This window comes from Pongo pygmaeus, chromosome 8 (genome assembly GCF_028885625.2).
Source record: "Pongo pygmaeus isolate AG05252 chromosome 8, NHGRI_mPonPyg2-v2.0_pri, whole genome shotgun sequence".
Lineage (NCBI taxonomy): Eukaryota > Metazoa > Chordata > Mammalia > Primates > Hominidae > Pongo > Pongo pygmaeus.
This window is the reverse complement of record NC_072381.2, coordinates 12,134,651-12,152,842: the sequence shown is the minus strand read 5'-3', so window position 1 is coordinate 12,152,842 and position 18,192 is coordinate 12,134,651. Positions and strand designations below refer to the sequence as shown.

Below are 18,192 nucleotides of genomic sequence, written 5' to 3'. Positions count from 1 at the left end.
AAAAAAAATCTGCCAAGTAGATGGTGATTTTCGCTTTGTGGATGTGTATTCTTTCTGTGATTTTAAACACTTCTTAATAATTGAGGGGTAAATTTTCCTTTTCTGTCACTTAAACTTACCTGCTAATATTTTTCTGTGTGCTTTAACGTTCTCTCTACAACAGGTTTGCTTTCATTGTTTTGTATTTTAAGTTCTTTATGTCACTGTTGCTCTTAAAATGAGTCATTAATTACCAGTGGTATTTCAGATTAGAGTTTTGGGAAATAATGCACAAAATTAGCTGTGAAAAAATTTCTTAAATGCAACTACAAAACTCATTTGTAGGAGTCTTCTTCCTGGGGGCATTCATTTAAAATTCTAAAGGAGGAATGTACTGTGCCTGTGGTAATTGGTGAAAAGACCTGACTTTGGGGCCAATTTTAATTGTTACACGGTATTGTAGACTACTGTGTAGTATTTGTACCTGAGGAGCAACAAGAAGCTAGAAGTTGATGGAGTTGCTGGGCATTAGGTCAATTTCTATGGAGGATGGATTTGGAGGGGGGCTGAGGGAGTATAGAAAAGAGGTAATAGCCATAGCACGTGGCTGAGTATTAAACTATTTTAATATTTCGACAACTAGTTATATTGCATGGTTGAGAATCTGAAATTACTGTTGATCAGAAATTTGTGTAGGAGGAGATCCTTTTCTAGTTTCATAAGTCTGTAGTAGGGGAGGAGTGGTTTAAGTAGTTACCACTAGAAGATGATTGACCTGAAGATTGAACAGGAATAGTGTATGCCAGTAGTACAGTTAGGGCAGGCTCAAGGTGGAGACTGTGTGGTTACATCTTTGTGGCTAAGGTCACTCAGAGGTGAGAATTTAAAATGGCAGTGGTGTTATCAGTAGTTCTTTTAGGAAAAAGGAAAAGGCTTATCCTTGTTTTGTGTTTTGATTTGCGAGGACTGGTTTAAACTTTGAAGAGGCAACCTGAGAGTGTACTTGTACCATCAGTAATGGACTAAAAAGGATTATGGTGGTGCTTTATTCATACTTCTCACTTACTTAGGGCTTAATTATGATTTCCATATGCTTTGTGAATTTCATAGTCCTTTGCTCATACATTCTACCTAATACATCATAACTGATTTGTGAATATGCTAATAGTATGCTAATGATTGATTAGTTCTTGGCTACTTTGAGGGTGTATGTGTGTGTATTTGCTTTTGATTGGACTCAGAATCTTGGAGAGCGGAGAGATTCTACGATGTTTTAATCCAATCCATTCGCCTTTCCAAAGTAGGAATACATTTTATAGATTATCTAACAGATAAGATTATTTTTCCTCTGAATACTTCCCAAAGGAGCTCAGTTCTCTCGGTGCCATTGTACTGTTGGTGCCAAACACTTATGGGCTAGAAATTCTTTGTTACATCAGGTGGAAATTTAACTTGCCACAAAATGGTTCCCTTTGATTTGATTCTTTTTTCTGGTCTGGATGGAATACAGGTACTTGAAGTAGGAAATCTATGAACTTTTAACCTGTTCACAATTTAATGAAACACAGAAAGTGAGAGTGAGCATTTAGAAATTATTATAGGAATTTTCAGGCTGGGCACGGTGGCTCACACCTGTAATCCCAGCACTTTGGGAGGCCAAGGCGGGTGGATCACCTGAGGTCAGGAGTTCTAGACAAGCCTAGCCAACATGGTGAAACCCCGTCTCTACTAAAAATACAAAAATTAGCCGGGCATGGTGGCAGGCCCCTATAATCCCAGCTACTTGTGGGGGACTGAGGCAGGAGAATCACTTGAACCCGGGAGGCGGAGGTTGCAGTGAGCCGAGATTGTGCCATTGCACTCCAGCCTGGGGGACAAGAGCGAGACTTCGTCCTAAAAAAATAAAATAAAATAAAGTTTATAGGAATTTTCAGTGGTCATGGTATTCTTACTGTATTTTTACAGAAGTGTCCAATGGTTGGGGAAGGAAAGGTGGCCCTTTACCACAGATGGTTTGAGGAACACCGGTAGAGGACATATGTGTCCACTTTTATTCCCATGACAGTATCTCAGATATTCAGACTGCCGTGATGTTTCCCTTTTCTCTTCTCCATGTTAAATAAATAACCTCCAGTTATTTCAGTTTGCTCCATGATTTCCAGACACTTCACTACTCTTAGGATACGTGTTTTGGATGCATTCTTTTCTATCTGTGACCTAAAATTGCCTTAGTTTTTATAGCTACCTTGTTGTTCTTTTGGTTTTTGTTAAACTTATTTGCACTAAAGCTTTATTTCTCATATGAACTGCTGACAAGCTACTTCTTCTTCACCTTAAACTAGTGAAATACAATTTTTAAAGCCTAAATGTGTACTTGCTTATCTCTGTTAAACTTTATTTAGATGTTTTTGGTATATTATTTTAGCTTTATGAAAGCTTTGGATATTGAATACATGTGTATTATTAATAGTACTGGCTGGGTGCAGTGGCTCACGCCTGTAATGTCAGCACTTTGGGAGGCTGAGGCAGAAGGATCGCTTGAGCCCAGGAGTTTGAGACTAGCCTGGGCAACATGCTGAAACCCCATTGCTACAAAAAATATAAAAATTAGCTGGGTGTGGTGGCATGCGCTTGTAGTCTCAGCTACTTGGGGGCTGAGGTGGGAGGATCAGTTGAGCCTGGAAAGTCGAGACTGCAGTAAGCCATGATCGCACCACTGCACTCTAGCCTGGGCAACAGAGAGAGACCCTGTCTCGAAACAAAAACTGAATAGTGCTTATCTTCTGGTCACATTCAGCTTTGATAAGCAGCTTTTCTATTTTATTATTCAAGTCATTGATAAAAATTTGAAAAGGATGTAGTTAAGAATACAGCTTTGTGGCCTTTCCTTAGAAACTTTTATCCATTTGATACAGAACTATTAATCCACAGTTATTTGAGAAGTTTACTTACGTAGTGTAAACTGACCTTAGTATGGTCACAGCCTATTTATTTATTTATTTATTTATTTATTTATTTAGAGATGGAGTCTTGCTCTGTCTCCGAGGCTGGAATGCAGTGTCATGATCTTGGCTCACTGCAACCTTTGCCTCCCGGGTTGAAGCAATTCTTCTACCTCAGCTTCCCAAGTAGCTAGGATTACAGGCCTGCGCCGCTACACCCAGCTAATTTTTGCATTATTAGTAGAGATGGGGTTTCGCCATGTTGGCCAGGCCGGTCTCAAACTCCTGACCTCAGGTGATCTGCCCACCTCGGCCTCCCAGAGTGTTGGGATTACAGGTGTCAGCCACCGTGCCCAGCCATCACGGCCTTTTTATGATGGGAGACTTTGCTCATTTAGATGTAATGATTTGAGGATGTGAGAATCTTAATCACCATGTAGAAAATAATTGGCATATGGCTTAATAAATCACTCATGCCTTAGGATAGCTTCAACTTGAGCAGCCACTATAGAGAAGATGCAGATACGTGACTGAGTGAAAAAGACGTGAGGAATGGATTAGTGCACAATCCCTACTTGGCCTAATGATAGTTTCCTACCTTCTGCGAGGGTACATTATGGTGTTCTGCTAAAATGATCATTTTGTCCCTCCCAGTCATTATCCAGTAGCTGTGTTGTTTTTTTTTTTTTTTTAATTTTTTTTTTGTGTGTGTGTGTGTGTGACAGGGTCTCCCTCTTACCTGGGCTAGAGTGCAGTTGTGTGATCATGGCTCAGCGTAGCCTTGACCTCCTGGGGCTTAAGGGATCCTCCTACCTCAGGCTCTCAAGTAGCCGAGACTACAGGCATGTGCTACCATGCCTGGTTAATTTTTTAATTTTTTTACAGAGAGGGAGCTCCCTATGTTGCTCAGGCTGATCTCAAACTTCTGGGGTCAAGCGATCCTCCCGCCTGGCCTCCCAAAGTGTTAGGATTATAGGTGTGAGCCGCTGTGCTCGGTGCCACCCCACCTTTAATTAATAAATAAATAAATAAATAAATTTTTTGAGACAGGGTTTCACTGTGTTGCCCAGGCTGGAGTACAGTGGCGTGATCTCGGCTCGCTGCAACCTCCACCTCCTGGGTTCAAGCAATTCTCCTACCTCAGCCTCCTGAGCAGCTGGGACTACAGGCACATGCCACCACACCCAGCTAATTTTTGTATTTTTAGTAGAGACGGAGTTTTGCCATGTTGCCCAGGCTGGTCTAGAACGCCTGACCTCAGATGATCTGCCTGCCTTGGCCTCCCAAAGTGCTGGGATTATAAGCATCAGCCACTGTGCCCGCCCCCATCCCAACCTTTAAAAAAATTTTTGTAAACATAGAGATATGGTCTCACACTGTTGTCCAGGCTTGCCTCGAACTCCTGGGTTCAGGCAATCCTCCTGCCATGGCCTCCCAAACTTCTGGGTTTACAAGTGTGAGCCACTGCACTTCTCATCTAGTAGGTGTTTTGAGGTTTTTCTACGTCATAGGACTAAATAATGGGCAATAGTTCTTCCAGTAAGGTTTCGCTGAGGTGTGATAAAGCAAGAAAACTAAGCTAGCTGATATTTAAGATTCCTACGTAGTTAAATTTCTTTAAGCCTTTTATTCAATATCTTTTATTATTTTATTTTGTTTTTTTGAGACAAGGTCTCACTCTGTCACCCAGGCTGAAGTGCAGTGACAGGCTGAAGTGCTCACTGCAGCTTCCACCTCCTGGCTCAAGCAATCCTCCTCCATCAGCCTCCTGAGTAGCTGGGACCATAGGCACGAGCCACCACACTTGCCTAATTTTTTGTATTTTTGGTGGAGACGGGATTTCTCCATGTTGCCCAGGATGGTCCCAAACTCCTGAGCTCAAGCCGCCCGCCTGCCTGGGCCTCCCACAGTGGTGGGATTACAGGCATGAGCCTCTGTGCTTGGCCAATATCTTTTTTTTTTTTTAGATGGAATCTTGCTCTGCCGCCCAGGCTGGAGTGCAGTGGCACGGTCTCAGCTTATCACAACCTCCACCTCCCGGGTTCAACCGATTCCCTTGCCTCAGCCTCCCGAGTAACTGGGATTACAGGCATGCACCACCACGCCCAGCTAATTTTAATTATGTATTTTTTTTTTTTTTTTTTTTTTTAGTGGAGAGGGGGTTTCACCATGTTGGCCAGGATGGTCTCTATCTCTTGACCTCGTGATCTGCCCGCCTTGGCCTCCCAAAGTGCTGGGATTACAGGTGTGATCCACCACACCCAGCAGAATATTATTTTTTGTTATACATTTTGGTTAAGTGATTGACTTGGTGAGTTATAATTATTATAAATTTAAAAATGTCATCCAGTAGTGTTTGCCTATTTGGAATTAATAGCCTTACTTTCTCGGTGAGTTTTGCCTTTTATAATGTTAAGTGCTCTTTGTATGCTTTGAAATGCTTTGTACTTTGAAATATTGTAGAGGTCCTGTTAGTATATTTTGGGCATTTAATTGGATGAAGAAATGATTTAATTTTCATGGCTATAACTCAATTATGTTACAGAATTTGTTTCTTTCTGTATAGTGAAATCATGAATTCAGGTAGTAGGCCAGAATTCTTGTTTGAATAATCTCAAAATATCTTTATTCCTTTTTTTCTCCCTAATTGGTGGAAGTGGTAACAAGTTTCTCTTCAGCACCCCTGACTTAGTACCCTCATGATTGCAGGCTTAGTCTAACAGCAGTGAGTTGACAAAGTTCAGGAAAAAACATTTAAGTAGAATGCAGACTTTTTCGTCTGCCTGTTGTTAAAAAAAAAAGTCAGAAGTTTCTTTTATGAATGCTAATTCTTGAGGCATTATTGACTGATACTGAAACTTAAAAACACATCAGCCAATAATGAAATGGTACTGCTTTTACTTTCACTTTCCTTCCAGGTGAGTTGTACCTTGCTTCACAGGTAGGTTGTTTAATTAAGTGGTAGTATTTAAGCACAATTAAGATGTTACTTCTCTGTACTTTAGATTTAGTGTTATAGCTGTAATGTTCTAAGAGCTCTAAAATTATCTCCTAGATATTCTAATTGTGTTTAAATGACTTTGCTGTAGTAGTACCCATTTTAATGGGTACAGTTTTGCTTTGCTATGTTCTAGAGTCTTTTTATAAGATTATGAGACATCCATAAACAAATTAATTCTAAAATGAAACCAAAAGAAAATCTAAGATAATTTTTTTTTTTTTTTTTTTTTTTTTTTTTTTGAGATGGAGTCTCCCTCTGTCTCCAGGCTGGAGTGCAGTGGCATGATCTCAGCTCACTGCAACCTCCGCCTCCCAGGTTCAAGCAATTCTCCTGCCTCAGCCTCCCAAGTAGCTGGGACCACAGGCACATGCCGCCACGCCTAGCTAATTTTTTATGTTTTAGAAGAGACAGGATTTCACCGTGTTGCCCAGGCTGGTCTCGAACTCCTGAGCTCATGCAATCTGCCCTCCTCGGCCTCCCAAAGTGGTAGGATTACAGACGTGAGCCACTGTGCTGGAGTCTCGCTCTGTCACCCAGGCTGGAGTGCAGTGGCACGACCCTGGCTCACTGCAACTTCCACCTCCTGGGTTCAAGTGATTCTCCTGCCTCAGCCTTCTGAGTAGCTGGGACTACACGCACCTGCCACCACACTCGACTAATTTTTGTATATTTAGCAGAGACAGGGTTTCACCATGTTGGCCAGGTTGGTCTCCTGACCTCAAGTGATCAGCCCGCCTTGGCCTCCCAAAGTGCTGGGATTACAGACGTGAGCCACCGCGTCCAGCCAAGAAAATCTAAGATAATTCTAAGGCCAATTTTTATTAAAATTTGACAGAACGCTGGAGGAGATATAAAACCCAGCAGTTTTTCTGGGATCTTCTTCATGATCATTCTTTTAAAGATTATGTCCATGTGTTATATATAATTTTGTATGACTGCACAAGGGCAAAGTTAAAATGAATGTTCTGTATGTTTGTCAAGACTATTTTCCTTTTTAATTTGGCTAATGATTAATAGAATTTGGCATTGAAGTTCTTGCCTTTCCTATATTAGGCTTTGGCACTTTTTTTCTCATGAAAATACCATTTTACATTAACATAATAAATCACACATATGATCCTTTTTTTTGAGACAGGATCTTGCTCTGTCACCCAGGCTGGAGTATCATGGCGCAGTCATAGCTCACTGCAGCCTCGATATCTCCCACCTCAGCCTCCCAAGTCGCTGAGACCACAGGTATGCACCACCACACCTGGCTAATTAAAAAAAAATTTTTTTTTTTGTAGAGACTTGGTTTCATTATGTTGGCCAGGCTGCTCTTGATATCTTGGGCTCAAGTTATCTTCCTGCTTCGGCCTCCCAAAGTGCTGAGATTACAGGCATGAGCACCATACCTGGCCTATGTGATCTTAATTGATCCTAACAGTACCTATATTATATAAATGCCTATACTTTGAAGATGGTAAAACAAAGGGATTAAAGGACTTGCCCAATATAACATGGAAAGTGAGTGATACAGTCAGGTTCTTTTCTTCCACTTCATACTGTACTTTTCACAATTATTTAATATCCATCCATATTTACATTTAGCACTTGTTTTTGAAGTGTACAGTGTATATGTTAGCCGCTCAGTATTTACCAAGTCAAATCCAAACGAGAGAGGGACCCAAAAGAGGAAATAAAATAAGCAGTTCTGTGGTGAAGGCTTGCCTTCATGGACGTGTTTGAGAGACATTTTAACTTCACTATAACGTACAAAGTGGATAATTATAATTTGAAAGGCAGCATAGTCCAATATTTCAGAGCGTGGACTCTGGAGCTAGATAGAGCACTGTCATTTGCACATTCTGCAATCTTGGGCAAGTTGCCTAGCATCTCTGCGCTTCAGTTTTCCCATCTGTAAAATGGGCATAACAATAGTTCTGTAACGCTGAGGTAAATGTGAATCATGTAGTGAATTCATATGTGTAAAAGCACTTAATAACAGTGTCTGGCACATTGTAAGTATTTAGTAAATGTTAGTTAGCTTTTATTAATAGATTGCCTGCCTGACCTTTCTGAAAGACATTTGAATGAGAATTTCTCTTTCTGTCTTTTTACGATTTTATACATTTTTATGTTAAACTTCTTAAACTTTAGTAGCTTGGCTGAGGCTGGCGGATCACCTGAGGTCGGGAATTCGAGACCAGCCTGACCAACATGGAGAAACCCCGTCTCTACTAAAAATAAAAAATTAGCCGGGCGTAGTGGCGCATGCCTGTAATCCCAGCTACTCAGGAGGCTGAGGCAGGAGAATGGCTTGAACCCGGGAGGCAGAGGTTGCGGTGAGCCAAGATCATGCCATTGCACTCCAGCCTGGGTGACAGAGCGAAACTCCGTCTCAAAAAAATTTAAAAAAATAAAAATTTATTTTTTAGGATAATACGAAGCAAAAATTAATAAAATGAAGGAAATATTAAAAAGTCAATAATAAAAATGAAAAAATGGAAAAGAAGAAAAAAGTTCTCTTAATATTAGAATTTTTTAGGCATTAATGAATTTTCTTATTTATGATGTATAATGCTTGACTCAAAAATTGACTGGTTTTTTTGGTTGGTTTTATAATATTAAATTAGTAATATAAAAAACATTCAACTGGGCATGGTGGCTCATGCCTGTAATCCCAGCACTTTGGGAGGCTGAGGTGGGCAGATCACCTGAGGTCAGGAGTTTGAGGCCAGCCTGGCCAACGTGGCAAAACCCTGTCTCTACTAAAAATACAAAAATTAGCCGGGTATGGTGGCAGGCTCCTGTAATCCCAGCTATGTGGGAGGCTGAGGCAGGGAGAATTGCTTGAACCTAGGAGGCGGAGGTTGCAGTGAGCCGAGATTGCGCCACTACACTCCAGCCTGGGCAGCAGAGTGAGAATCCATCTCAAAAACAAAACAAAAGAAACACTCCATAAAATCAAGGACTGACGTATTTTAGAGATTCTTCTGGACAGTGATGTCTCACGTATGTTGCAGAAAGGAGGGCAATTTTTTTTTGTATTTTTATAACAAAGCGTAAGAGTTGGCATTAATTTTGTTCTCATTACTTACTGTTTATATCTGTAAAAGGGGACAAGTACCTCTCTAGTATGCAATGATACTGCAGGAGGGAATGCACTAATTTATAAGACATGTAGTAGTGTGACAGGCATTGGCGAACTATGGCTTGTGGGCCAGATTAAGCCTATGACTAGTTTTTCTACAGCCTGTCACCTAAGAATGGTTTTTACTTTTTTAAATGGTTGAAAAATAGTCAAAAGTAGAATGTTTTGGGAAGCATGAAAATGATTTGAAGTTCAAATTTCAGTGTTCATAAATAAAATTTTTATTATAGTCACCCTCATTTGTTTACATATTGTCTGTGGCAGCTTTTGTGTTACGTTAGCAGAGTTGAGTAGTTTCATCAAAGACCAAATGGTCTGCAGAGACTGAAATATGTATTGTTTGGCCCTTTACAGAAAAAGTTTGCTGACCTCTACTTTATGACATTCTCAAAAGAATGGCTTAAATTCAGCTTTATGTAATTGATGTATTTCTAAAAAGGCAATAATTAAAATATGTGATGAAATCATATTTTCAGCTTGATTTTGGTTATATTTTCAGTGATACATTCCCATGGAATTCACATGAGAAATTTTGGTCATGTTTTTTGATAACATTGATGTAAAGCAGAGATACTTGTTGGTCAGATGTGTTGTGTAATATTTAGTTCCCTCACATGGGTTTTCAAAAACAATTAAACTGAAAACCTTTTCCTATGAGTTTCATAAAGTTACAAAAAATACCCTGACATTTTTAGTACCTACATTTAAACATGTTTAATTTCATTAGAATTTCTAAATGATCCTTGGGTTTATTTATTTATTCATTTATTTTTTGAGGCAGGGTCTCACTCTGTCACCCAGGCTGCAGCACAGTGGCACAGTCATGGCTTACTGCAGCCTCGACCTCCTGGGTTCAGGTGATCCTCCCACCTCAACCTCCTGAGTAGCTAGGACTGTAGGTGCCCACCACTGCATCCAACTGATTTTTGTTTTTTTTGTTTTTGAGACGGAGTCTTGCTCTGTCCCCCAGGCTAGAGTGCAGTGGTGCGATCTTGGCTCACTGCAACCTTCGCCTCCCGGATTCAAGTGATTCTCCTGCCTCAGCCTCCTGAGTAGCTGGGATTACAGGTGCATGCCACCATGCCTGGCTAATTTTTGTATTTTTAGCAGAGATGGAGTTTCACCATGTTGGTCAGGCTGATCTTGAACTCCTGACTTCGTGGTCCACCCGCCTCAGCCTCCCAAAGTGCTGGGATTACAGGTGTGAGCCATAGCACCTGGCCAATTTTTGTATTTTTTTGTAGAGATGGAGTTTCACCATGTTGGTCAGGCTGATCTTGAACTCCTGACTTCGTGGTCCACCCGCCTCAGCCTCCCAAAGTGCTGGGATTACAGGTGTGAGCCATAGCACCTGGCCAATTTTTGTATTTTTTGTAGAGATGGAGTTTCACCATGTTGGTCAGGCTGATCTTGAACTCCTGACTTCGTGGTCCACCTGTCTCAACCTCCCAAAGTGCTGGGATTACAGGTGTGAGCCATAGCACCTGGCCAATTTTTGTATTTTTTGTAGAGATGGAGTTTCACCATGCTGCCCAGGTTGGTCTCGGACTTGTTGGCTCAAGCAGTCCGCCCTCCTTGGCCTCCTAAAGTGCTAGGATAACAGGCTTTAGCCACTGTGCCTGGCTGATCCTTGGGTTTTTAAATGTTCAGGCACTATAATGAGTTGTTTCTCTGCTTCGTCTGTATATTGTCTTACTGCATGCTGTGGATTTAGTCAGTTCAGTAAATGTGTATTACTTAGATGTCAAAGAAAGGATATATGGCTACATATGTCAATTTTATATATAACAGAAGTCATATTGTATTAATTGGTATTCTGTCCTGCTAACCGAGGGCTCAGTATAAGATATCATTAAAAACAAAACAAAACAAAAGAAAAAATCTGGGGGTTGGAGGGCTAGGGGAGGGATAACATTAGGAGAAATGCCTAATGTAGATGACAGGTTGATGGGTGCAGCAAACCACCGTGGTACGTGTATACCTATGTAACAAACCTGCACGTTTTGCACATGTATCCCAGAACTTAAAGTATAATAATATTAAAAAAAATGGGAGTAAAAGGCTTATGGAGCTATAAAATGAACAAACAAAACCCAAAATCTAAACTTTTCTTGAGGACTATTCTCACTGAATGGTAACTTAAGTACACACTCATTAGTTAGGTAAGTTAGTGCTGTTAATGCATTTGATCATGGAATCAAGGGGAGGGTAAGGCGTATCAGTGAAGCTTTAAAGTTTTAGTTTGGTTCCAGCAGGACTGGAGAGGAACTGGAAAGCAGACTCAGGGAACCATCATAGAATGAAATCACTTTTAACGGACTCAGCGCAAAGTCACAGGCAAATCCACATGTGAAAGTGAGGTAAAGGACAGTTCATTTTTGTTTTCATAAGGTAGTCATCACCTTGCTACTGCTTATATGTTGGAAATCCTTAGTGTGATTATTATGTATCTCAATGGACGGGATGTTTGTTCTTTGGATGACCAGAATGTCAGAACTTGTTAGGAGAAATAAAGTTTTGGGTTATGTTATTCTGAGATATATTTTCTGATTTCAAATATGAAATAATGTTGCATAGTAATTGTCATTAGGGGTTTTGAAATCTCTTAGAACCATTATTATCCCTTTAATATAATTTGCTTCAGAATAAACTCTTCAGTTTTTGTTCTTTAATTTTTTTTCAAACTAAAGTGCCATGGAATAAACTCTTCAATTTTTACCTGTTAACATTTTTCTTACTACATTGCAGATTTTTTTTTTTTTCCGAGATGGAGTCTCGCTCTGTTGCCCAGGCTGGAGTGCAGTGGTGCAATCTCAGCTCACTGCAACCTCAGCCTCCTGAGTTCAAATGATTCTCCTGCCTCAGCCTCCCAAGGAGCTAGGATTACAGGCACCCACCATCGTGCCCAGCTAATTTTTATGTTTTTGTAGAGACGAGTTTTCACCATGTTGGCCAGGGTGATCTTGAACTCCTCACTTCAGGTGATCCGCCTGCCTCGGCCTCCCAAAGTGCTGGGATTATAGGCATGAATCACCGTGCCCGGCCCTACATTGCAGATATTTTTAAGTAACTTACTTCTTTTTCTTTTTTTTTTTAGACAGTCTCGCTCTGTCGCCCAGGCTGGAGTGCAGTGGTGCAATCTTGGCTCACTGCAACCTCTGCCTCCCAGGTTCAAGTGATTCTCCTGCCTCAGCCTCCCAAGTAGCTGGGATTACAGGCACCTGCCACCACACCCAGCTAATTTTTGTATTTTTAGTAGAGACAAGGTTTTGCCATATTGGCCAGGCTGGTCTCAAACTCCTGACCTTGTGATCCTCCCACCTCGGCCTTCCAAAGTTCTGGGATTACAGGTGTGAGCCACCGTGCCCAGCCTAAGTAACCTACTTCTGAGCATTACTTATTTGAGTATTTTATTTAATTTTGGCCGAGTGTGTGGCTCACACCTGTAATCCCAACATTTTGGGAGTTTGAAGTGGGAGGATTGCTTGAGGCCAGGAGTTTGAGACCAGCTTGGCCAACATAGCCAGACTCCTGTCTCTACGAAAAATAAAAGTAAATTTAAAAAAATTTTTTTTAATGACTTTTCATTTCCAAGATGAGTTCTATTAGAACTTCTGATTAAAAGTTTTAATAAGCTCATTCAGAGTGCTAATGTTGTGTCTTTCATAGGTATGAATATGTTAAAATGATATGGGTTTTTGTTTTAATTTTTAAAATTCATTCGCAAAATTACTGAAAAAATGTTGTTTGTGTTTGTAACAGTAGTCTGAAACACATGTTTGAAGAGGGGGAAACATGCTCTCTAATGACAATAGTTTTAGAGAAGCACTTTTTAGCCTGGATTATTATGGTTAAACTATTTCAACATTTTACTAATGTGTTGGTAGAATGATACCTAATGTATATTTAAATCATAAGAAAATGAAATTTCTCATTTTAGACCCTAATAGACCAGATTTGAAAAGAGGAAGTAACTGGATTTCATGAATCTATGCACTGATGGATTTGTAATGGGAACTAATATTCGGAAAATTGAAAATATTGTTACTTGAATTGTTATAGTATTTATTTATTTATTTATTTATGAGACAAGAGTCTGGCTCTGTCACCCAGGCTGGAGTGCAATGGCACCATCTCAGCTCACTGCAACCTCCGCCTCCCAGGTTCAAGCGATTCTTCTGCCTTGGCTTCCTGAGTAACTGGGATTACAGGCGCCCGCCACTGCACCTGGCTAATTTTTGTATTTTTAGTAGAGACGAGGTTTTGCCATGTTGACCAGGCTGGTCTCAAACTCCTGACCTCAGGTGATCTGCCTGCCTCCTCCTCCCAGAGTGCTGGGATTATAGGCGTGAGTCACCATGCCCGGCTGAATTGTTATAGTACTTAAACAAAAGCTTATGTGAGTAGAAATAGGGTAAAATGGGAAAGTTTTGACATTGTTTCAAATAATCTGGGAAGAATAAGTATAGGCATTATTTTTCTGCCTTTTTCTCTGTAACTTTTGGAAGATGGAAGATGGCATTACAGAAAGCCTCGTTTTCTTCACTGTTCATAAGACAACGCAAATAACAAGAAATAAAAAACTTCTAAGTATTACTTGTAAAAATAACTATTTATAATTTATAATTGACTTTTTGAAACACAATGTATTTGCATTATGGTTTATAAATTTCAAATATTATAGTACCACATGGATATTTTGTATGTAAAAAATTGGATCCAGCTATATAAGTCTCAGTGATTTATAGGAATATAATAAGACTTTTACTCTGTACATTTTGGTGTTTTCAGTAGTTTTGCATTTGTAGTTAGGGGCTTATTGGTGTATTCTTGCAAAGTAGAAGAGTGGTTATGTCCTTAGTTCCTTGATAAGGGCTGGCCTGAGTAAGTAGACTTCTCAGTATTTGTTACCTGGATAAATAACCAGTACTTGCACAGTAGATTGAGAATTGGCTGTGGGGAAGATTGTGGACTTTTTCAAAAGATAATCTTGATTCAAATCATTATGGAAGTTTAAGGATAACTGATTCTGTTGCTTTTGAACCTATTCAAAATCTGTTGGTTTTGAAAACTGAGTTGTGTAGTTGTGTTAAATATTTTTGGTTAGCTCTGTATGTCTGAGGGGAGTATGACAGTAATAAAAAACCAAATAATTTTTGATTATTTTGTGATATATTGTTAAATATGATATTTCTGATTCAAATCATGGAGGTTTAAGAATAATTGATTCTTTGTATAACCTGTTGCTTTTGAAAATTGGCTTGTGTAGTTGTGCTAGTTTTGGTTAACTGTATCTGAGAAGAGTGTGACTGTAATAAAATACTGAATAATTTAAAATTATTTAGATATATATTGTTAAATATTGTATTTCAGCAAGCATGCTTCATAGTCTTTGAGGAACCAGTGTTAAAATTTAAATGTTCAGGTGAATTTGATTATACATTTCAGATACATTTTGAAAATATTAGATTCAAATGTTAAATAAAAATGAAGATTATACTAAATTTATATGAGAAAATCAAATTATGGAATGTTTCCCATATATAACGATTTGTGATCACATCTATTTTGATAAGACTGTCAGATGATTTCATTTGTTTATAGGCGCATTCTACATTCTAAAGGGGAGCTCAGTGAAGATAGACATAAACAGTATGAGGAATTTGCTATGTCTTACCAGAAGCTGCTGGCAAATTCTCAATCCTTAGCAGACCTTTTGGATGAAAATATGCCAGATCTTCCTCAAGACAAACCAACACCAGAAGGTAAGATATCCTTAAAGACAAACATTGTGTTTTCTATAAGCACTGTCACTTACCTTTAGGCTTGTCAGATGTGCAGTATTGAGAATTTAAGTTTTTAAAATGGCTTCAACATTTTCAAAATGGGCCAAGCATGGTGGCTCATGCCTGTAACCTCAACACTTTGGGAATCCAAGGTAAGAGGATCGCTTGAGACCAGGAGTTTGACAGCAGCCTGGGCAACATAGTGAGACCCCATTTCTATTTAAAAAAATTTTTTTTAAATAAAGAAATGGTATTAAAACCTGTTGATAACCTTGAAAAGCTATTTGAAATGATCCCTGAATGGAAGAGTCTCTGGACATAGAAAATAATAATTAACTCATATGGTAATATGATGAGTTCATTCAGGTTCTTGTGTAATAGATATCTTTGAATTGCCTGGCAATTCTGTTTACTTAGAAATCTTAAGGGTGGCCAGGTGCAGTGGCTCATGCCTGTAATCCCAGCACTTTGGAAGGCCAAGGCGGGAGGATCACAAGGTCAGGAGTTCAAGACCAGCCTGACCAACATTGAAACGACATCTCTACTAAAAATAGAAAAATTAGCTGGGTGTGGTGGCACGTGCCTGTAGTCCCAGCTACTTAGGAGGCTGAGGCGGGAGAATTGCGTGAACCTGGCAGGCAAAAGTTGCAGTGAGCCGAGATGTGCCACTGCACTCCAGCCTGGATGACAGAGCGAGACCCTGTCTCAAAAAAAAAAAAATTTAAGGGTGAAGTATTTGTAAAATATCCTTTTATAATTAAAGAAAAATTTATATTTAATATCCTCAGTAAGAAATACCTATTATATACTGTGAATGCATTTATTATATTTATATGTAATAATGTACATAATTCTTACACTTTTTTTTTTTGAGACAGAGCCTTGCTCTGTCGCTCAGGCTGGAGTGCAGTGGCACAATCTTGGCTCACTGCAGCCTCTGCCTCTTGGGCTTAAATGATTCTCCTGCGTCATTCTCCGAAGTAGCTGGGACTGCAGGTATGCACTACCATGTCTGGCTAATGAGAGACAAAGTTTTACCATGTTTCTCAGGCTGGTCTCAAACTCCTTAGCTCAAGCAGTCCTCCTGCCTTGGCCTCCCAAAGTGCTGAGATTATAGGTGTGAGCCACTGCACCCAGCCTCCTATTCAGTATCTCAAAACTCATTCTCAAACTTTCTAAATATGTTTTTTTTTTTTTTGATGGAGTCTTGCTCTGTTGCCCAGGCTGGAGTGCAGTGGCGCGGTCTCCGCTCACTGTAAGCTCCGCCTCCCAGGTTCAGGCCATTCTTCTGCCTCAGCCTCCCGAATAGCTGGGACTACAGGTGCCCGCCACCACGCCCGCCTAAGTTTTTGTGTTTTTAGTAGAGACGGGGTTTCACCGTGTTAGCCAGGATGATCTCGATCTCCTGACCTCATGATCTGCCCGCCTTGGCCTCCCAAAGTGCTGGGATTACAGGCGTGAGCCACTGCGCCTGGCCAAACTTTTTAAATGTTTTAAAAAAGTTTCATCATAGAATTTGTGTTTTGGTTGACCCTGGCTTGTTTCTCAGAACTTTCTCAGTATATTTGTTAAGATATTTTAGAACCAAAATCTCTTTATAATATTTAGCATATGGCTGGGCGCGGTGGCTCACGCGTCTAATCCCAGCACTTTGGGAGGCCAAGTCGGGCAGATCACGAGGTCAGGAGTTCGAGACCAGCCTGGCCAACATGGTGAAACCGTGTCTCTACTAAAGATACAAAAGTTAGTTGGGCATGGTGATGTGCGCCTGTAATCCCAGCTACTCAGGAGGCTGAGGCAGGAGAATCGCTTGAACCCAGGAGGCGGAGGTTGCAGAGAGCCAAGATTGCGCCATTGCACTCCAGCCTGGGCGAGACTCTGTCTCAAAAAAAAAAAAAAAAATTAGCATACTTGGGTATTGATTTAGTTGGTTTCTTTACCCTTTTTCTCTAATTGTCATACTGAAATTTAAGCTAATTTTTCTTTTCATTTTAAATGACTTTAAATGAATTATTATTATTATTATTATTATTATTTTTGAGACAGAGTTTCGCTCTTGTTGCCCAGGCTGGAGTGCAAAGGCGCGATCTCAGCTCACTGCAACCTCTGCCTCTCAGGTTCAAGCAGTTCTCCTGCCTCAGCCTCCCGAGTAGCTGGGATTACAGGCATGTGCCACTACACCCGGCTAATTTTGTATTTTTAGTAGAGACAGGGTTCTCCACGTTGGTCAGGCTGGTCTCGAACTCCCAACCTCAGGTGATCTGCCCGTCTCAGCCTCCCAAAGTGCTGGGATTACAGGCGTGAGCCACTGCACCCTGTCATGACTTTAAATGTATTTTTAGACATTTTCCAGAATTAATAGACCTTGAAAAAATTCTGTCATTGTTTTTATTTTTATTTTTATTTTTGGAGACAGGCTGGAATGCGATGGTGCAGTCTCGGCTCACTGCAACCTCTGCGTCCCAGGTTTAAGCAGTTCTTGTGCCTCAGCCTCCCAAGCAATAACTGGGACTACAGATATGCGCCACCAAGCCCGGCTAATTTTTGCATTTTTAGTAGAGATGGGGTTTCACCATGTTGGTCAGGCTGGTCTTGAACTTTTGAGCTCAAGTGATCTGCCTGCTTCAGCCTCCCAAAGTGCTGGGATTACAGGCATGAGCCACTGTGCCCAGCCCTGTCATTGTTTTTAAAAGATCTTCTTGGCCAGGCGTGGTGGCTTATGCCTGTAATACCAGGGCTTTGGGAGGCCAAGGCAGAGGATTGCTTGAGGCGAGTTTGAGACTAGCCTGGGTAACATAGCGAGACCCTGTCTCTACAAAAAATTTTAAAAAATAAAACAAATTTAGCCAGTCATGTGGCACAAACCGGTAGTCCTAGCTACTTGGGAGGCTGAGGTGGGAAGATTGCATGAGCCCAGATGTTCAAGGTTACAGTTAGATAATAATCACACCAGGCACTCCAGCCTGGGTGACAGAGTGAGACTCTATCTCTTAAAAAAAATTTTTTTTTCAGACATAGAAGTTAAGGGCGAGAGTTTTTTTTTTTTCTTTCAGTACTTTAAAGATGTTACTTCTCTGTCTTCTAGCTTGCATTGTTCCATCAAGAATGCTCCTACCTTTCTTACCTTTGTTCTTATTTATATAATCTATATTTTTTTCTCTCATTGTTTTAAAATTTTTTCATTATCGCTGATTTCAAGCAACTTAGTTATGGTGTAGCTTGGTATGGTTTTCTTCGTTTCTTGTACTTCAGGTTCCTTGAACTTCTTGGATCTATGGGTGCATAGTTACCATCAAATTAGGAAAATCTTGACCTTTATTTTTCAATTGTGTTTTCTTTTCCTCCTTCGTC

The 18,192-nt window shown here is 40.2% G+C and overlaps 1 protein-coding gene across 5 annotated transcripts in view; it reads left to right on the top strand.

Annotated features, from left to right (window-relative positions):
• UPF2 (UPF2 regulator of nonsense mediated mRNA decay) overlaps positions 1-18,192 on the top strand; it is a 123,541-nt gene that overhangs the window by 14,461 nt on the left and 90,888 nt on the right. For all 5 annotated transcript variants that reach the window (XM_063669553.1, XM_054503616.2, XM_063669552.1 and 2 more), the window contains exon 4: positions 14,660-14,820. In XM_063669553.1, coding sequence (XP_063525623.1) covers positions 14,660-14,820 — 161 coding nt within the window. The remainder of the gene's footprint in view (positions 1-14,659; positions 14,821-18,192) is intronic.